Raw genomic sequence first — 22,022 nt, 5'->3', positions numbered from 1 at the left:
ATTGTGGACTATTGTGCTTAAGTTGTTTGGTTTGCTACTGCCATCACCTCTCACCCCTCTACTTAAGATTATAGCCTGCCCGTGCTAGTACAAACAGCAAAGGAGGTATTCCTGTATGGCCGTGTCTTTCACCTTTATTATTGGGATCACTGCTGGTCAGAGTGTGTGGGGCTTCGCAAGCGGGTTAGACAATACTCATTCCAGTACTTCTGCAGAGCAATAATCATTTCATCACATTTCCCCATCGGTTGAAGACCTTCGGTTGTTTGGTGGGCCAAAAATAGCTAACAAATGTAGTTTGAAAATCTTTCTGGAAGTTAAAGGACAATTTAATGGGGAAGGCTTGGAGGAAATAATAAATGGGGTAGAAAGTTCATTTATATGCTAGCTATCTCACCAAACCATGATACAGTGAATGTTTGCATTCTCATTAAATTGTCAAAAAGCAAGGGGGAAAAGTTTGTTTTGTATGATATTTGATAGGATGATGTAAGATTTATATGCAAGTATTGGATGGCTTTTTGTGCCTAGGTAAATGGCTGTGAATGAGAAAATTCAGCGATAAACAGATGTGATTCCGAAATGTTAAGAGAGTTACATTTCTGAAGACAAGTTTCAAATTGTTATCATGCAGTTCTTTAATGATTTCAGGAACTTATGCGTTACATTTTGTACCATGCATGTATTATTATCCACAAAGATATTTTATGAAATTGCTTTCTACAGGAGAAACTCTGCTATTCAAATTGTCTCTAATCTTTTGGACCAATGATTCCAAAGATAATTTGAAAATATCATGACCCATTATTCCTAATGTGTACAGAGGACAAGAAAGTTAGCTAAAATCAATATAGTTATTTCAGGCCCAAATCCAAATGTAAGTAATACCAAATTTAGAAATATCCAATCAACACAATCAAATGTTTTTTGGCATCAAAGGATAATACAAGTAGATTATTATATTTTGCGAGCATTATTTATAGCTCATCTATAAATGTGATCAAAAGCTTGACAACCCAATGTAAAAGCAGAGTGGACCCTGTGAGTAAGTTTAGACATAAACAGTAAAGGAAGATGGGAAGTTATTTTTTAGAACAATTACTATCTTATTTTTCATATCTAAAATTTGATTTTTTCATCTCGTTCTAGTAGAATCAGTAATGGGTTGGGCCTATACATTAATTATTCACTTGTCAAGCGATATTGAGATTATTGCTTTTAAGATCATAACAATGATGGTTATTTTAAGTTAGATTTTATTGTTCTTTATTTTTGTTTCGAAAGCTACAATGTCTGATAAGTGGTGTTCCCCTCTAAGCTCCAATAATGCACTCCTTTGTTAACAATAATAATGGTGGGGGAGCCAGTTATGTATTGTGAGGCTGGTTGTTGCCCCACCAACTGAGCAAATTCTGGCTCCATCTCCTCTACTATCTGCTCTAGTGAAACACTATAAAGTTATTGTCACGGTACCCGCCCCCAGATATCAGGAACAGACCAACCAGCCCAGGGTATTGGCACCCATGGGGACCTTCAAGGCCCCAAAGGATTCCCTAAGGGTTTCCTGGACTCAGTCCTGGCGCCGTTGGTGCCAGGCTCATGCTGCCATCTCAAGTAAGGCAGGTTTCAAAAGGGAGAGAACCACATGCAGACCAGTCTGAGACAGGCTGAAGGGACTACTTTACCAAGGGACCACTTGCTAGGGTGTGGTTGGAGGGACTACTTTACCTGGGGACTACTTCTTGAAGGCTATATAAACCACGACTTCAGTACAGAACACGCTTTGCGTTATTCTGCACTCCTGCAGCGTAACGCTCACCGAGTCTGCAAACTCCAGGCCTGTCTTCAGCCACACCCATCCCCTCCTCTCGAGTTACCTGCAAGGAAGAAAGAGAGAGAAGAGAACAGAACAAGACTCTTACCTGATGCTCCATCACGGTCGCTCTGGAGTCACCGCTTCTGCTGAGCTGCAAAGGAAAAGACACCAGGTTAGCTGCGCAACGCTAATACTTACCAGAAGGCTGCCGATTCCAGCGATCCATAGAAGCACCATCACTCGATCACCGCTCCATCATCCGATCGCCGCTCCGGAGAAGCCGCATCTGTAGAACACAAAAGAAGACATCAGGTTAGCCGCGCAGTGGGGGAAAGGCCTCATTCAGACTTTTAAATCTTACGCAGCGCCGCTACTCACCTGAAGGTAGCCCTTCCTCGTGGTCCTGCAAGACATCACCACGCACTCTCTGTCTTGGATATACCGCACCTGCAGAATACAAGAACAGCAGGTTAGGTGCACAGAGAACCAATACGGTGTGGAAAGACTATTGCATAACGCTGCCGCTAGACCTACCTTGGAAGCCAGCTACCATTTCCGGAAGGGACCCCGCTCCATATTCAGCACCGAGGGGAAACCTGTAAGGAAGAGGCACAGGAGTGAACTTTTGGCAACTTTAACTCCTAAGCAATCCATACTTTGGAAAAAAGACTTACCCATTGAGTCACAGTTGTCTGGAACTCTGCAGGATCGGTGAAGTAACTAGATCCTTGAACTACTACGCACACCTGCACACAGTCGCAGGATGGAGAGTCCGCCATTCATAACATAAAGGTGAGACATAGCAGAGGCGTGCAAGAAGAGGTCAGAGGAGGTGGGAGTTGCCCTCGTCTTTATGGTTGGGTAACACTTGGTTTAATCTTTTAGGCAACCTGCTTTTGTGACGAAAAGGGGAATCAGAGGGGGACACAAGGAACCACTCAACACCGGACCATCCAGCTCCATTCAGTGCCCCTGTGGAGACCAGGTGAGCGTAACAGTTACATGTAAAGGCTTTGAATGATCACCGGAACTCCATTATTTTGCAGTGTAGGAGCTGGGTCCATAAAGAGAAACCTTTTTTAAAGCTCAAACATGTTCTCCGTTTAGTGAACATATGAAGTGGAAGAGCAGTTGCTGCTGGCACAAACAATGCGATTCACCTTTTGGACAGTGTCGATACCCGATCTAATTCACACAGGAAAACTGAGAAGCTGGAGGAGCGTCCACTGGCAAAAGGAGTACAATAAATGAAGTAACTCTGAAATCCAAGAGCTACACCTCAGAGAAATAACTTTTTAAGCCAAAAAAAGAACTTGAAATGTTTTATGTTTTATAAATGTCTAAGAGGCCTGGTGTAACAGGTGGCTAGAGGGTCTACTCACGGTCACATACGGGTAAAGAAGAGCTAGATAATACCACTCATTAATGCATGGGCTCCTGCACTAAAAATCCAAAGTCTCATAAGGAAGTGGCCATTACCAAGTTCTACTGTAAACACTCTCTAAGGGAATTCTAAGGGTGTCAAAGAAGGATGCTGACACAAAGGTGGCAAGGTTATGGTTACAGACTTATGTCTTTAGGTAAAAAAGATCCTTACTATCCCGAACTTCTAAGAGGGGTTTCCCTGCCTCAAAACTAATAGTAAAAGGTTCTGTCTGAACATACGTCAAACTAAGTTCCACCATCCTGTGTCACAACCTACTTCTGTCCCCCACACTACAAAGGTAAACTAACACAACATTCCTTGTTTAAGGAGAATGGCTCCCTTCTCCTGCTTCCTGGATGGGGTTAAACAAAATAATCTCTCAAAACAAATATACCAGAGAGAATGACTCCCTTCCCCTGGCAGGTTTCAGTCAGTATTTACACAATGTTCCCTCAAGGAGAATGTCTCCCTTGTCTTGGTTTGCTTTGGCACAGTTTCACACAAGGCTACGGGAATGACTCTCTTCCACTGGCGTTTCTATCAAAACCTCTCATTTGGTACCAGGAGAATTACTGCCTTCTCGTGGTATTGCTTGATACAGCTCTTTCTCACTGCCTCCAGCTTGATACACGCATTGCCACTGTGACTTGTTTTCAACAATGTTTCAAATCGTGTAAGGATCCCAGATCCTTCTCTGGGCTTTAGTGGCGTCTTCTTAACCACTATGATGAGGAAGAGTCCCTCAAGCGTTTAACTCATTCACGTTCGGGCCCCAGACCTTTCTCTTGTAACTAGTGGACTTATCTCTGCCACTATACCGAGGAAGACTTCCTCTATGCTTTCATTTACTTCTGTTGGGGTCCCAAACCCCTCTAGTTTAGCCAGCAATCTCTGCTTCCCCACTGTTAAAGCGGGCAGGGTCCCAGACTCTTTCCTGGTGGCTGTGGGCTTCTCTTCCCCACTGATATGAGGAGGAGAAGGGGGTTGGATGTACTCTCGAAACAATGGGTAGTTGGTCAGCGGTAAGCCTAGCATAAAGCCAGTTAAGGACTACCTGCAGCCCCACATCCCCTCCAGGTCTGCCGTTCCACCCTTTACCTGCTTTCGGGCTTAGGTACATCACCGGGGATTCAAGGGATGGCAGTCAGACTATTTGGCTGGCTCAGCTTTCCGCATCTGCTTGCGCGGCTCTGCTAGATCTCCAGCGGCTGGGCCGCCCGACTCATCTTGCCTTTGGTATCGTGCACAGGCCCGCTGCTGCAGAAACCTGCAAGAACTCATTCGACCGACCGCCTGCATCCTCTGTTCCCCTTCTCCTCTGGTCGGCAACCGACATTGGATTCCCTGCACTGAATGCTCTCCGTGTCCGTTGTCTCTCCTAGCAGGCACTGCAGCTGAGCTCCAAGCTTAGATTGACCAAACCGGTTGTCCATTGTTTGTCTTTATACATTGTAGCCGTTCCTGAGGGGCTGGCCATCAAAGTCCCTTGTTACTTTGGACAGGTTGATCTCTATGCCTCCTCGGGGACACCTCATCTTAGTACGAGTATTGGGAGCAGTCTTTGTGCTTTATGTGTTTTTCCTCATCTTGGTGTTAATCAAAGCCATTTGTTTCGTTTGCATCCCAGTAGTATATGGTTTTGCTTTCAACAAGAAAATTGGGGATGGAAAGATGGGCTAGGGAATGTGAAGATATTATATTATTCGCTGGGCTAAGCCCAAGATGGTCGTCCTTGTCCCCAAGGAGGAAGTTCGTCCCCATGAGGTCCTCTTGCATTCAGTCACCCCTAGGGGGACTACTGGGTAGCAACCTCATCTCCCTAGCCTCATTGGAAGGGGTTCCCATTGAGAAGTGACGGCACCTTGTGAATCGTCACACAAGTCAGAGAGTAGAGGTTCCATACTAGACATCTGAGGTATTTGTATTTTGTTTATTTGTATGGCGCACCAAGCCCTAGGGCGTCTGGGCGCATTTCTTACATAGGAGGTTACATAGGTTGCAATGATAATGACAGGATAACAAGTTACATGCGTTTACAGGGTATTATATATTCTAATCACAGATATATACAGCACTTACATAATTACAGGGAGTACAACTGCAGCCAGCCGAAATCTGATGACTGAAATCATACATGAACATAAATATACAGCTCTTATAGCAGAGAACGAAATTTACAAAGAAAAAGAAAATGTACAATGAAGCAAATAGTTACACGGTTGCAAGTCAGACGGCAGTCAGATTTAGGGTTCTTGTGTAAGCCAAGTTTTAGCATTCTTTCTAAAAGGAAGGAAGGCTGGTTCAGATCTTAATGAGAGGGGTAGGGAGTTCCATAATGTGACTGCAAGTACTGGGAAACTGCTACCTCCTGCCCTTTGCAGCTTGAAACCAGGGACTTTGAGGCAGTGTGCCTGCGCCGATCTCAAGGGGCGCTCAGAAGTATTGCGAATGAAATCTTTTGTTAGGTAAGTGGGAGCTAGGTTGGCAAGACATTTGTGGGTCAGGGAGAGTGTTTTGTATCCTTTGCTTGGAAGGGTAAGAAATGGGGGAAAGCCAAACATGTTCATAAGGCTGGGCACAGAAGATGACCACCATCATTTAGGAATCAAGAAACAAACAAGATAGAAAATCCAATGGGGTTGCAGATGCAGTAAAAATGTATATAGCACAGGTTTCAAGCCAAGACATTCCATAGAGAAATGAGAAATACAGCAACAGGAATGCACCTTGAAAACAGAGTGCCCGTGCAAGAGACTACTGAAGTGCAGTGCGAGCAGTATTACCATGCCTCAAACATTCTGTAAGCTACACATATAGCTTAATGTCTTAATTAGAAGTGTGGAGATGGATCTGAGAGTCGCGACCGTCACAGACGGTGATAAGAACAGCAAGAGAGGAGCAAATGATTAATTATTTAAAAAAGTAAAAAAAGCAACAATGCAAATTCAGACAAAGCAGTTTAAACTAGGAGCTTAAATATAATTGTGACATATTTATGGAACTTAGGGTCTTTATCTTTGATGAATAATACTCAACTATTTTGACTCTTTTCCAGCTTTATTGGGTCAGAATGTATCTTGCTGTATGTATCAATGAGCAGGTATATTTTGCCCACAGTTTAATTATCTTGGCATGTTTCGGGACATTTTCTCTGCGTTCTAGAATGCAGTGTGGGTTTGTCGCTTTGTACAACGTTGCTTTGTACACTGTCCAATTACTCGTTATAGATGGCCACAAGATCCCTGGCTCTAGCTCAGTAAAAACACTAGGCATTTACCTGGATGCCTCACTTCGTATGACTCGCCATATTAACAATATCACCTCTCCAACAGCCTATGCCACAAAACTCATATGAGCGAGTAGACAGACCTTTCCTCTTCACTCCCAACCGACTTACTGTGGCCCGCGCCCTTGAGGGGTCCAAGCTGGATTACTGTAAATCCTTATTCTGTGGCACCTCTGAAAAGAACTTGAGCAGGCTCCAAGTTATACAAAACAATGCTCTTCGAGCAGCACTGAACCTGATTAAGTCCAACCACATCTTGGAGGCCAGGAGATCAGTCTACTGGCTCCCTGTTTAGGAAATAATCAAAATTCAAAACTCTTTCAATTGCCCATCGCTGCCTGACTAACACGACCCCTACCTACCTAGTACAGAGGATCAATAAATTACCACTCAAACCCTACCACTCAAACCCTCCCACAGAAACCGCCTCCTGACCCCAAGATTGAGACAGAAACAAGTCAGGGCTCCAGCTTCCCGGTGGTCGTGGTCAACCTCTGGAAAAATTTGCTACTTCACCTAACAGACCTCCTAACAGCTATTCAGAAAAAACTAAAAAGACACCTGTTCACCTAATCCTAGACATGTATTTACCTGCTACATCTACTTGCCACCTCATCTTTCTGTAACCATCCTCTAAATGTGAGGGCTTTGTGTGCTTCTATAAATGAAATAATAAACTACAATGGCAGGTTTCGTCCAAAATGACAGAAAATATTTGTCCGATTACGTGATTTGGCCGAATTTCCGCAGTTCGTAAATTCCGAACGGCCGAAAAGTTCAACCAAATCACGCATTCGGTGCTGGGGGCTGCGGGGTGTCCCCCGCACCCTTGCTCACTATATTGTGAGTGGGGGTTGCGGGGGTGTCCCCCCATATCCATCCCCCAAAAAAAAAGAAGAAAAGAAAAGGGCTGCAGGGGTGTCCCACGCAACCCCCACTCACTATACTATACACTGCACCCCCGCAGCTATCACAAAAAAAAAAAAAAGGAAAAGACCCTGCAGTGCTGGGTACCTGATCACAGAAGTGAAGGGTGGGGGTGTGTGTAGGGGTTTGGCCAAGTCAGAAAGGAGAAAAGACCAAAGGTCATTTTAAAAAAATTTATCGTCAGTCTTTTCTCCCTCGAACATTTGTCACTCAGTCTTTCAACCACAATACAAAATTGCACACGTGAACTTTCACTCCAGGTACCAGAATGCTGTGGGTAGAATCCGCATTCTTTTAAGTTTTCATAAAAAAAATTAACAACCCTACCTTATAAGTGTGCTGGTTAATGAAGGAAAGGCAAACATAGTAATACAGAGCAGCATATCCGAAAAACTATGGTTTTTAACTGTTTCTTGAAGCTGTGCAGATTTCAGTCAGCTTTAAAAGACATTGGGGGTCATTACGACCCTGGAAGTAGCCATTCCGTTATTTGCGGCATGGCTACCCCCATTCCGGGTACCGGGTACAGGTTCCTGGAATGGGGAAATACCGGGCCATTCCGACCTTGGAAGGCCCGGTATTTCCCCATTCCAGGAACCCAGACCCTGTACATCCCCATTCCCATTCGAGCCCCCGTAGGGCTCAATGGGAATGGGGAGGATGCAAATGACGGGCCTGTTTGCACCCTGGTCTCCTCGCGGGACCCGCTAAGGACGCCTGGTTTTACCAGGCGTCCTTAGTAGGTCCTGCGAGGAGACCTCGTAATGAGGCACGAGAGGTATAACGGGGCTGGCAGCTCTACCGGCCCCGTTAACCCCCTACCGCCTTCCGTATAATGAGGCCCATTGTTATCCTATTCCAAAATCTGCCAGCATGCACTACAACAGTGTTCCCACCTGCAGAGTGATTGGTGAGTGAATCGGGCAAGAAGATGGGGAGGAGCTGTTTTGCAAAGATATTTACGAACTAAGTTGGCAACTTTGAAATTTATTCTAGAAGATATAGGTATGCAGTACACTTGCATTTGTGTTTGTCTCAGGAGGATAGCTCAGGGGCAACGTGCTCGCCTTGGAAGCAAGGCGACGCAGAGCAACACATGTTCGATCTCCGGGTCCGTGCTTAGAAACCTATGGGTATTAAGTGTTTTATAAATAGATTATAATTATAAGAACATGGTCTATATAGAAGGTTTTAGTAACTATGCATACAGTGTTATGCTGAAAGATCTGAAGTGTGGCTATATGGTTCTTATTCATGCCCAAAATAAAATGGCAGGGATGTTAAATATCCTGGCAAAGGTTTTAAGTCTACAAAGTCAAAATAAAGTGTGATTCTTTATGGTAGGTATAATTTGTTTAAGTAGTTTCAAACACTTGGTTTTGCTGAATACAGAATTCACGTGTGATTCAGTACATATTCATGCAATGTTAAAATATTCACATGCAGACCTTCACTCCTGGCGCTAGTCACCCACCTGTGTGGGTCACTCTTATTATATTAGGTTATGCTAATATGCACTGGTTTACCTTTCATCCCAGAACTAGAATGCAGTAAAGGGTTCTCCCCTTCCCACAATGTTCAATTATTACTATTGCGCACATATGAATCTTCACCCCAAGTTCTAGAAGGCACCATGGATTTCTTTTCTTCCAATGTTAAATTGCTTCTGTAGCACACTGTTTAATTTTCACTCCGGGTTCCAGAATGCAGTTAGGATAACTCTATTATTTACAATAACTAGTGGCAGTTACATACAAACTCTTATGCAAGGTACCATGGTTTAGAGTGCAGCAGAGTTGCACGTTTCTTCTCTTGCTCCAACAATATTCACACATGGTTTTCAGATGCTTGGGAACCTCCACTTCATGTTTCAATGTAGTGGTTCTCATGTTCTCAACACACTGGCTGATCCTGGTTGCAAGGATCTCCACTGTGTCCGTGGCCTGATTGCACCTTTCTGGTCAAGCTTCCTAGGGTTAAAAGACCCTGTAACCACTATAGTAATGTGGTACCTCACATAAGTACACATCTGGGTGGTCGCTTACCAGTCATCGCTGCGTTCCCAGACTTACTGGTAGCACACAGCCACACTTCCTTCTCAGAGGAGTCGGAACAGTTTCTCCTGCCTCGTGACTTTTTTTATACTTCAGTGTCTTGACATCAAGCAGTGTGCCCCTTGAGCATTTTTCAGCAGGCTTGCTGGGATTTCATTTGCAAATCTTACTTTTACAAGGTAGCAGATATTGGTCTGCTCAGTATCTAGGAGGGTCTCTTTTTCTTTTGGCACACAATGCTCATCAGAATTCCTTTTGCAATATGGCAAGGTTCTCTGGTCTGCCACCAGGCACAGCTCTCCTCTCCAATTGACATACAATGCTTGTCAACCTCATTTTTCTGATCTAATGCTGCCAGTCAGTATCCTCTTTTGGTCTAGCTGGGTTTGTAACATCTGGTCTTTCAGAGGCTTTTATTGAGCCTGCAGTGGTGCTTACATGCGATGAAAACTGCAGAAGTAATGCAATAAGAAAACTGCACCACAGAATGTTTCCCAAAAGTGCATCAATCAGATTACCTATTTACAGAAAAAAAAGTTAGGGTAACCTTCAGCATGCTCCTTTAGCAAGTATATTTTGCAACGGATGGAAGAACAAACAAAAAGAAAGCTTCCCTTTGGCAAACTTACCGTTAATCGAAAATGATCCTTGTGTTTCTGATGTACAACGGACGTAAAGTGCTGGTCACTGGGCTGGGGCAAACGGTTTTCCTCATCCAAAATATCTAAAACGCCCACTAACTTGGCTTCAATCAAATCTGTTCGACAAAAGAAAAGTCATACTCATAACCAATACTGTAACATTATTTGCCAAAGATGAATAAACAGCGAAGGATAAAACAACAACAACAACAACACCCCCCACTGCGCTCAATAAATGCCTTGCAGTATTATGGCAGTCGAGGAATGCAGGAAAACAGAGTATGAATATACTAACTGTGGGATGCATAAAAATAGAGAAAAAGAATGTTAAAGAAAAGATGGAAAGATGAGGGAAGAACAAGTTACTTTCTTACCTGGTAACGTTCTTTCGATGGGATGGTCCGACGACGTATTCCATATCTATGACATGTAATCACCACAGCTGTGCTGCTTCGGAAACTTTTTTCAGCGTCTGCGTCCTGCGTCGATGACGTCGATGCGCCGTCGTCGAGGGCCTCCTCCGACGTCCGACGTCATCCGATGTGATAAGTAGGACGCACGACGCCCGTAGCCTCAGTTGTAGTTTTTTCCCCCAGAACGTGTGACACTAGTCAACTGCCAGTCAGACACAAAGCCTTGCGGAACGTAAGCCGCAATCGCAAAAGAAATTCTGCAGCGGGGAAGGCAGGGCGGGAGCGATATGGAATACGTCGTCGGACCATCCCATCGAAAGAACGTTACCAGGTAAGAAAGTAACTTGTTCTTCGAGGGGATTGGGTCCTCCGACGTATTCCATATCTATGACAGACTCCCAAAGCAGTATCAGAGCAAGGAGGAGGGAAAGAATTTAGAATCAAAATTTAGAATAGCCAATCAAATAGCAGAGCAAAGGACCGCCTTGCCAAAGGCCAGATCCTGTGCTCGGATGGAAACGAGGGAATAGTGACGTACAAATGTATGTACTGAAGCCCAGGTGGCTGTATCACAGATGTTGCGAACAGGAACACCCCTCTGCAGAGCAGTAGACGCAGCCATACCCCTGGTAGAATGGGCCCGCAAGCCAGCCGGTGGGTCCTTGCCCGCCAAGCGGTAGCACTCCGAGATGGCCAAAATAATCCAGCGAGACAAAGTCTGTTTCGTCACAGCTTGCCCCAAACGCTTTCCAGCGAAACCAATAAAGAGTTGATCGTCCACTCTGACCAGGGACATGCGTGAAACATAAAAGCTTAAAGCTCTCCTAGGATCAAGCCTATGGAGCCTCTCCTCTTCCTAACCAGGATGCGGAGGAGGATAGAATGCCGGAAGAACAATCTTCTGGGCCAAATGAAATTCCGTCACTACCTTCGGAAGAAAAGAAGGACGAACTCTAAGGACAACCCGGTCCTTGTGAAATACAGTGAAGGGAGGCTTAACTGAAAGTGCCTGTAACTCACTCACTCTGCGAGCGGAAGTAACCGCAACTAAAAACACAGTTTTCAGAGTTAACAGCCTCAAAGGGCAAGAATGTAAAGGCTCAAACGGAGCACCCATAAGAAACTTAAGAACAAGGTTTAAATCCCAACCGGGCACCAGGAAAGGTGACGGAGGGAACACATTAGAGAGCCCTTTCAGAAACTGTGAAATCAAAGGGATTTTAAAGTAAGAACACTCTTCAGACGAGCGCTTAAAGATGGACAGCGCCGCCAGGTAACCTTTAACGGTACCCACTTGCAAGCCCCTGTGGGCCAAAGAAAGCAAAAAGGACAGAACCATGGGGATGTCACATGCAAAAGGATCCACATACCGAACTCTGCACCAGTCGCAGAACTTACGCCAACGGCAACAGTACAGAGACTTGGTTGCTGGCCTTCGGGCCGAAAGCAACACCTCCATCACGTCCTCAGGGAGGACCCAATCCTTATACCTCAACCTTTCAGAAGCCAAGCGTGAAGGTTGAGGGATCCGACCTCTGGATGGAGAACCTGACCCCCCTCCCGTGAGAGCAGATCGTCTCGGTAGGGAAGACGACGTGGAGGGCAGATGGATAAGTCGAGAAGGTCCGGGTACCACGTCCTCCGAGCCCACGCCGGGGCAATGAGGATCATCCGGGAACCGAACTTCCGTAACCTCCGCAGCACTTGCGGGATGACGGGGACTGGAGGAAACGCGTACAGCAGCGGGAATGACCACTCCACCACGAACGCGTCTCCTAAGGCTCCTTTTGGAGGAAATTCCCGCGAGCAAAACCTTTCGCACTTCCGGTTGACACTGGAGGCGAAGAGATCCACTTGAGGGGTCCCCCAAAGGGCGAAGATCTCCAGGAGAATCTCCTGAGCCACCTCCCACTCGTGAGAGATTGCGCTCTGCCTGCTCAGAGCGTCCGCCGTCACGTTCTCGTCTCCGGCCAGATGAACTGCCGAGATCGAAACTTCCTGCTGGATGGCCCAGAACTCGAGCTGCATCGCCTCCCTGCACAGAGGAAGTGACCCTGCCCCCCCCCTTTTTGTTGAGGTAGTGCATGGCCACTGTATTGTCCGTCAGGATCAGGACACTCTTTCCTCGCACAGTCGGCAGAAAAGCCTTCAGGGCTAGCCTGATGGCCCTCAACTCCAAAAGATTGATATGGAGTCTGGACTCCGACGGAGACCAACGACCGCTGACTGTCAGCCCGTTGGCATGAGCTCCCCATCCCGTGAGGGATGCATCCGTCACGATCGTCACCTCCGGCCAGGGAAGCCAAAATGGAGCCCCCTTCATCAAGTTGCCTTCGACGGCCCACCACAGAAGATCCCGGGCGACCGAGGGCGGCACCTGAACCGGGTCCGACATCCTGCCGGAGGACTGCGACCATTGCGTCTTGAGTGCCCACTGCAAAGATCTCATCCGCAGGCGAGCCTCTGGCACCAGAAGAATGCAGGATGCCATGAGGCCGAGCAACCTCAAGAACTCGAACGCAGGGAGCGTCTGGGCATGCTGAAACTTGTGCACCATCTGCTGAATGTGAAGAGCCCTCACCTGGGGAGGAAAACACTGCCCCAGGGAAGTGTCGAGCACTGCTCCGATGTACTGGAGCCGCTGTGTTGGCGTCAAATGGGACTTCTTTAAATTGAGGGAGAAGCCCAGCCTGTGAAGGGAGCGGCAGGTGACGGACAGATGATCCAGGACTTGCTTGGGAGAGCTCCCCCTGATCAACCAATCGTCCAGGTAGGGGTAGACGTGAATCCCCCCTTGCCTGAGATGCGCTGCCACCACCACCATGAGCTTGGTGAAAACCCTCGGGGCGGAGGTCAAACCGAACGGCAGGACCCGAAACTGAAAGTGCGAGTCGCCAACCGCGAACCTCAGGTACTTCTTGTGCTTGGGATGGATCGGCACATGGAAGTAAGCATCCTTGAGGTCGAGTGACACCAACCAGTCCTGAAGCTGAAGGGCCTGGAGGACTTGAGAGAGAGTAACCATCTTGAACCTGTCCTTCCTGAGGAGTTTGTTCAAACCGCGCAAGTCCATGATGGGTCTCAATCCCCCGTCTTTCTTCGAAATCAAAAAATAAGGGGAATACCATCCCTTGTTCCTCTCCGCTACAGGCACCAGTTCTATGGCGCCTTTCTCCAGCACGGCTTGAATTTCCTGCGCAAGGAGCGGATCCGGACTCTGCAAAGAGAGGTTTCCCGGTGGATTGTCGCGAGGCCTGTGCCAAAAGGGAAGACAGTAGCCGTGGGTTATGATCTCCAGAACCCACACATCTGAAGTAATGGCTTGCCACTCTACAAGATGCTGCGCCAGCCTTCCCCCAACCGGCGAACCATGGGACATGGCCTCACGACTGAGTGGGAGCGGCTGCGGCGTTACCTGAGGGCAAAGAGGCAACTGCCCGAGCGGCCTTGGCACCACGGGTACCCTGTCGTCCACCACTGGTACCCCTGCGATGGCCCTTTGACTGCCAGCTCCTCTCGCTCTACTGAAGGATGAGTAATAGCGAAAGGAACCACCCCTCCACTGCTGTCCCCTAGGACGAAAAGGCGGAGGTTGGCGAACTGCAGCGCCCAACGACTTCGCTGCAGCTTTTGAGGTCTGCAACCTCTCAAGGCTCTCGTCAGCCTTGCTGCCAAAAAGGTGTTCACCGTCAAAGGGCATGTTGAGGAGCCGGGACTGCACATCAGGAGCAAATCCCGACTTCCGCAACCACGCAAACCTGCGTATCACGGTGCTCGCCGCCATGGACCTGCTGACGCATTCAGCTAAATCCAAACCCGACTGAACGGACTCACACATGGCATCCTTACCACCCTGGACCAAAGCAAGGAAACCATCCCGTTCGTCCCCTTCGGGAATATGTTCAGCCGCCAACGCAACACAGTTCCACAGAGTGTGTGTGAAACGAGACAAGGCACAAATGGAGTTGGCCGCCTGAAGCGCCATACCACCAGAAGAAAACACTTTCTTCGCCCAGCCATCAAAACGTTTGTCGTCCCTATCAGGAGGGATGGTAGGGTACGACGCCTGCTTTGCCGGGGCCGCCTGCACCACCAAACTCTCCGGAGTGGGGTGCCTGGTCAAGTAGCAGGGGTCGCTACTGGCTGGACGGTATTTTCGCGACAAGGATCTGCCCACCGCCGGGAGACTCTCCGGAGCAGTCCAAGCCGCCGCCACCTTTCTCTGCAAAGCCATATGGAACGGCAGTACCAGGTCAGTTGCGGGTCCCAAGTACTCAGCAACCCTAGCCATAAGGCGCCGGTACGAAGAATCGGCATGAGAGCCAGGCTCAGGCCCACAAAACTCCACCTCCGGAGATGTGTCCAGTCCACTGGCATCATGCAGGGACTGTCTCAAATCGTCAAACTGACTATGGACCGAGACAATTTCATCTGGAACCAGACTAGGAACCAGGCCATCAGAATCCTCATCCGCCTCTGAAATATAGTCCAGGTGGCGAAAAGAAGGCACCCGAGAGTGCTTGCTCTCAACCAGAGCCTTCCTAGGGGGTTCTCCCGTGCCACGGGGTACCTCCGACACGAAAGGCGTCGATGGCGTCGAGCGAATCGGCGCCGGCGTTGAGAGAACCGGCATCGGCGCCGAGGAAATCGGCGTCGACGTCAGACGCAGCGCCTCCAGCATCGGCGGCGTCGACACAGCCCTCGAGGCCGGAGCCCCGAGCGTGTCCCTCGACGACCCGAGCGTCGACGGCCTCGACGACTTCCTCGAAGCCAGAGCCTCGAGAAAGCCTGTCGACGCCCTCAACGCCTCAGACGTCGATGTCTTCCTCGAAGACTTCACAGGTGCACACAGTCTCGAACGCGTCGAGGACCGGGACCTGGAACGGGTACGGCGAGAACGAGTCTCCTTGTCCGGACGGGACCTCTCCCGTGACTCGTGCCGACCACTCATGCGAGCGGTGTCTCTCGACCTCACACGGCCGACCCCACTCGGGGGCGCGGACGGCGTAGTACCCTGCGACTCAAGAATCGCCAGCATTTTCTTCCCGAAGGAAGCCCATTCCTCCGGCGTCGCACGGCTGGTGGGGTAAGCGACGTGCCGGGCAGAGTCCTCCGAGGAGGACCTGGAAGACGACCGGTGTCGGCGCTTCCGAGAACGCCTCGAAGAGGCTGAGGAGTGGCGAGACCTACTCCTAGAAGGAGACCCACGAGACTTCCGACGATGACGCGGAGAGTCACCCCTCGAATCATCCGTCGAAAGCCCCGCAGACTTCGACTTCCTGTGCTTGGACACCCGACCTACCGACAATTTCTTCTTACGTTCTCGTAAGGCTTTGGACGTGAGCGACTGGCAGTCGATACAGTCATCCGTGACGTGGGCCTCCCCGAGGCACCAGAGGCAGGCGTCGTGCGAGTCCGTCACCGACATCTTGGACCCACACTCCCCGCACTTCTTGAAACCCGGACGCGGGGTCGAAGACGAAGTAGAAGACATCTTCAAAGGATTTACACAAAACGGTTCGAAGAACCGAGAAGAACAGAACTCCAAAGAGTCGAGGAACCGAGAATCACGAAGCAACACGTTCGCGGAAAAAACGGAACTGAGGCTACGGGCGTCGTGCGTCCTACTTATCACATCGGATGACGTCGGACGTCGGAGGAGGCCCTCGACGACGGCGCATCGACGTCATCGGCGCAGGACGCAGACGCCGAAAAAAGTTTCCGAAGCAGCACAGCTGTGGTGATTACATGTCATAGATATGGAATACGTCGGAGGACCCAATCCCCTCGAAATGTAGTTACGGATCCATGACTCTTATGGAGTTTTGCTAAAGTCCACCAGTGGTAGGAATGTAGAAGACTCACCTTTAGGGCAAAGGGCCCCAACTCTTAGTATAGGCCTGAACTACACAAGTATGTTGTTAGCAATGGCTGAGTAGCCAGGCTTATCTTAGGATGGAGACGAGGAGTAGTTTATTACAAAGACCTTTGAGCACACTTCTAGTCAATGAAACACTTACAGTAGTTATATACAAATATGCTTCTTATATATACCAGACAATGTTAAATTCAAAATAATTCAGGTAAGTAAAAACAGTTCACACAGACAGATATTTACACAAGATATTGCTGTAGCAATACTCATTTCACACTGTAGACCTTTATATGATAATCAGTTAAGTACAAGAGTAATTTCAGGTTAGAAAATCATACATTAATCAACATTTACTGAATTAGCAATACTGGTAGGTTAACAATTTTAGAAAAGCCTTATCTTTAGAAGTCCAACCCTATGAGGTGAATGAGAGTCTCAAAATTCAGATGGGGACACTGGGAGACCAGTAACTCTTGGGTGGCAGAACAAAGGATGTCTGACGCTGGCAAAGTTGTCAAAATGCAGAGGTGATGCTTTTCGTATAAAATAAGTAACGCATTTTGATTCAAAGGGGTCAGGGGGATTAAGTAGGCCACCTGAAGGATTTCAGGCTCTAGGACGGCTGTCTTTGGGCACAGGAGAACACAGTGAGTCGTCCACCCCTAAGTGACACAAACAGCTCGGACGAGCTAACAGCAACACAAAAACTGATAAGGTAAATACCCAGGAGTTTGACAGTACCTTCGATGATGAAAAGGGATGTCACCAGCGTTTCCCCAAGGTAATACAACAGCAGCTCCGGTTGGGGTATCTGGCCTTGGTGGCTGCATGTAGAACCTTTGGCGGGAGCAGATGGTCAGACTTGGTCACAGGGATGCCCCACAAACAATCTTGACAGCACTTAGTTGTGGAGGCTCGACACAGGTTTTGTAGCAGTAACAGTTGTTGCCCGGCAGACTTTCTTCCTTCTCTCGGTCCTCAACTCTTCTCAGGGCACTTCTATGATCGGGACAGAGTCTCTGTAAGCTCAGGAAGATGCCCACAAGTTTACAAGCCGGAACCGCGCTCGAAGTGACGATGCAACACAGCAGTGCCAGAGGTCCCAGGGTATTCGAGTTTTGCAGGCCTTGAAGCTTGCAACACTTCGTGGGATGGCTTAAAGTGCAGATGGTCTCGCGAGGAAGCCGTCCGGTCTGGGTCTTCCCTGTCGCTCAGAAAAAAGGGCTTGAGTTACAGCGATCACTCATTCGGCTTGGGGATGGGGGCCCCGGAGATGAATACAGACATCGTCCTTCCTTCTTCAGAATGTTTCTTCCTGTGGTCGACTTTGGCTTTAACATCAAGACCCTTGCTTTTAATGCAGGAACCAAGCCAATCAGCATGCATGCAACATTCAACTTTGGGTGGTACCTGTCCCAAAAAGCAGCAAGGCAGAACACAGTTAGAAATGGATCGGAGCAGACACACTGGAGGACAAAGACCTGAGGAGTTTTGGTGTCCTCCCAGACACAGTGGTGCCTCCAGGCAGGCTTCTCAATGGGAGCCCGTCGAAGATAAAGGAATGAGCCGGACCCCCCCCCCGTCCCCACTCCGGTTAACAGTGGAAGGCTCAAGAAAGTGCAAGCAATCCTAAATTGGCAAAAAAAATTAGACGGGCACCATTTTTGGTCAATGGTAAGCCATGTGTCCTTTATGGCAACTGCAACCGCTGCCTGCATATAAAAATCACGAAAGGTCAGTAGAAAATATCCACTGCCACCAGCCACTCTGATAGACTTCTCACTGTAACCAGAAAAATACAGGCGAAGTGAGAAAAGGGTTACCATGCATCCCCTCAACACTTCACATAGGGTGGGGTGGGCTGATCTCACAAAAGAAAAGCATAAGTAGGATAAAATGTATCCCCCTATCCTGGTAATATTAAGTTGGCACCGGAGTATAAAAGGGAACAAAAAGAGGGAAGCTCAAGGAGTTCCCAGCAACACTGTGCAAAAGGTGATGTGTGCTGCAAAAGTAAAACACAGATGACCTTGAAAAAGATGGAGGAAAGCAGACCATCAAAGGAATAAGGTTCCCACTCAATACTCCAGCAAAACATGCTTGGGGACGCAATATGTGGCCAGAATTACCAACAGGATGGAAATTCTTGGAGGTAAGACTTTAGTAAACTATCGCAGTGCTTTGTAGATCACCCAACTCTTAGTATCAGTCTGTACTACTCAAGGACCTTAGTAGAGTGGCAGAGCAGTCAGGCCTATTAAAGGAGGAAGATGTGAGCCGTAGGCAAGTACACTGAACCCAGTTAGAATTGTAAATCAAAGAAACACACACATTCATATTGACATATAGATTTATTATATTTACACAAGAGTCACTGTTAAATACACAGCACAATAAACCAACACACATAGATCTACTTTTCAATACTTTCAAAGGGTCACTTCTTAGTTGGTAGTTGCTCAAAGTATACAACCTTTACAGGAGTTTTGACACTTATATCAGTAATAACGCTCAAACACAAAGTAATACAGTAATTGTATTTAGTCTACCTACACATACAAGATAGTGATTTGTGGGAAGGAAAACTGTTGGTTAGTGTTACCCCAGCAGAGATTCAGGTAATAGTGTCAGTTTTATGGCACAGCAAGTCTTTCAAAGTCAAAAAAGCAACCCCAGCTAAAATGCACTTCGTAGTGCACTTGAAGTCTTGCAGAGCAGTAGAAGTCAAAAGTTCTGGGGAAACTTTCTAGTCTCTAGGAAAGAAGTTACAAGAAGGCTTAACCAACGTTGGAGACCTTGTTCAAGGACTTGCTAATGGGACACAAGAAGCAGCTAAAGTCAGAGGTAAAAGGGGGTTGCCCTGGACACCTCTACGTGCACTCCAATGTTCTGGAGCGACTTTATGGGATCAGATAAGAAATACCTTTTTCCCCACAGTACTTTAAGTTCGAAGAAAACACTTGTGGTGGATGCTCTGCAATGTGGCAGCTCTGGACCCGACCTCCGGATTCCTTGGACTGATGACTGAAGGCAGGACAATGGACGGGATCTCTCAGCAGCAGTCTTGAGGGAGGATCTCTGGCATGGGTTCACTGGGCACTGCGCGGTTTTGGCGCCTCTTCTGCAGCACTAACAAAGGGAGTGATTCGCCCGTTCAGTCTTCTTCGCCTCCTGCAGTACCCTACTCTGATGAGGGGGTGTGGGTGAGTTGGATCGTATCTCTGGAGTGCCCTTGAGGGCTCAGCAAAGATTTGGATGCATTCAGCCTTTCCATGAAGAGGCACTCGAAATGGCCTGCAGGTCTCCTGGTATTGGGGTTCCGCAGCTCTGGAAACTCACAGGACCTCAGGAGAGGGCTCAAATCAAAGTTTGTCTTTGGACTGGTTGTCCCCAGCAACCAAAGGGAAGGGGTCATCCTCTTCAGAGCTCCTCTGTCGCATAGAAAATGGGGTCAGGACAGCAGTGGACGCTTCATGGTATTGCAAAGGGTCTGCATGCGTCTCTGGTCGTCTTCTTCGGTTACTTCAGCTCCCGGTGGTCGACTTACTTATCGCTCCCGGAGCCTCACCTTTTATACAGTTTCAGCATACACTCCTCTGCAATCTCTCAGCAATTTAGAGAAAGAGGAATTTGGCTGTTCAATCAGGACAGCCAGACGCCTAGTGGGAGCTAGTTCTATTCAGGGACTGGTAGACAAAGGACGGGGGGTGGAAAACTCCTCCCCCACGTTCTGCCTGTCCAGACACTCTGGAACCTAAGGGGGGTAACCAGAGGGTTGACGCCAAAGGCAAATCGCACACACAGGCCTCCCCCTCCCAGAATGGTAGAAGGGCTAACAAAGAACAACCACGCTAGCAATTACGAAAAAAGAAGGGAGGCCAAAAGTTGGTACTTGGTTGCCCCTATAGTGCACTACCTAGACTATGTACATAGCCTGCGGTAGAAAAATCACCTAACAGTTGGTGGAACAAGTCCACTGACACCTGCCATAACTGGGAGATCATCTATGTGACTAAAAAGTCACAGGATAAGGGGGATACTAGGTGTGCCTTTGGCACTTAACATAAGGTGGTGTGTGCCAATCTCTCAGGCTATAACGTTTTAGGAGAGCTACTAAGTAAGAACGGCAGTTACTACAGGATAAAGAAATACAGATGCATTTAAGGGTTATGGAGAAAATAGACTCCATAGTACAGGTACAATACAAAGAATAGACTTCCAAAAGACAAAGCCCATAAGAATGAATGAGTGAAAAAAGGCTCCACTCATTAAGGTTTAAAGAAAAAGGTCCAGAAGGCCAACAAAAATTGCTGGAGGTCTCACTATGAGAGGGGATGAAGGAAACAAATGATAAATCTCCCCAACAATGAAATTGCAAATGCAGATCAAGACAGAAACATAAGGATGACCAGAGTTTATCTGTGTCAGTGGCTGCACTGTGGAAGCATTTGCTGTGAAATGAAAAAAGGACTTTTATGTATTCAGCTAGCCCTGAAGATGCTCCTTTCCTGGTCTTCGTGCCTTGCTTCACATAGTCACCCCTGGTTTATGCTTGGATCTAATTAGCGTTAGTGTTCAGTTGCTGAAACAAAAATAACCATGATGAGTTACTTTTAGCTAACATTGTTTGAACAAGTTTGAAATTACATAACTTTTTCCGGTTCTATGTTTACATCATCGGGCTTTCTAAGGCATGCGTTTTAAATGTGGAAAAAATTACGAAAACGTTCATCAAATGTTTTTTGGGGGCAGGGTTAACCCACAAACCCTCCCCTCCCGCACCGATCTTTTACTATTCCCGACCCCCCTGAACCCTTATTTGCCCTTTCCCACCCCCACCCTAAAATGATTAACTTTTCCATTATTGTTTTCACGTTTAAAAGGCAGGCGTTAGAAAGCCTGGCGATGAAAGGACGTCATAGCTATAAGGAGGAAGGCAACCCAAAACCTGAACGGTAAAAAGAATCCAAAAGCAAAATAATCTGGGCATCTCCCTCAAGGGAAAACAGGGTTTATTACAAGCAAATGGTCTCAGACAGCCGCGTAGAACCGAACTGAGACAGAGCTTGTCACATCCCAAGAAGTTACAGGTTAAATAGCGGTAAACTGCAAAATTGGAATACATAGGTTACAATTTTATCCCAACCACCCTCATTGGCTACCACCTAGAGAACATGCTAACATCCCCCTATAATCCCTGGACCGATTGGCCACACCTTATCTAAACCCACTCTCCTAAACACATGGTCTACTACATCGGGTTGTGCGCAAGGACCAGCCTTAATACTTATACTGTACAATCAGACACACTACAACAAGAAGGTAACAGTAATTACTGCACCTGTTAAGCCGCATGTCCACATAACCAATGAAGAGTTCCAGGAAAAGGCCAGTGGGACAGGGCAATACCCCAAGAGTCTGGCCAGTGCTGTAAAGATGACACATCGTGCAATTTGCCACAAATGTGTTGATGAATTCCTGCTGGTTGGGGACAGACCATTCCTCCTGGATATTCACAGCAATGTGCTGTTTTGAAACATGTGCTGGGTAGTGCAGCTGCACAAAAGCAACCAGAAGCAACTCC

The 22,022-nt window shown here is 47.5% G+C and overlaps 1 protein-coding gene across 8 annotated transcripts in view; it reads right to left on the bottom strand.

The window, feature by feature from the left end:
• MYO6 (myosin VI) overlaps window positions 1-22,022 on the bottom strand; it is a 1,279,197-nt gene that overhangs the window by 477,134 nt on the left and 780,041 nt on the right. For all 8 annotated transcript variants that reach the window (XM_069606282.1, XM_069606276.1, XM_069606277.1 and 5 more), the window contains exon 16: window positions 10,139-10,266. In XM_069606282.1, the coding sequence (XP_069462383.1) occupies window positions 10,139-10,266 (128 nt within the window). The remainder of the gene's footprint in view (window positions 1-10,138; window positions 10,267-22,022) is intronic.

Source organism: Ambystoma mexicanum, chromosome 4p (genome assembly GCF_040938575.1).
Source record: "Ambystoma mexicanum isolate Mex_15411 chromosome 4p, UKY_AmexF1_1, whole genome shotgun sequence".
Taxonomy (NCBI): domain Eukaryota; kingdom Metazoa; phylum Chordata; class Amphibia; order Caudata; family Ambystomatidae; genus Ambystoma; species Ambystoma mexicanum.
This window is presented reverse-complemented; position numbering and strand designations above follow the sequence as displayed.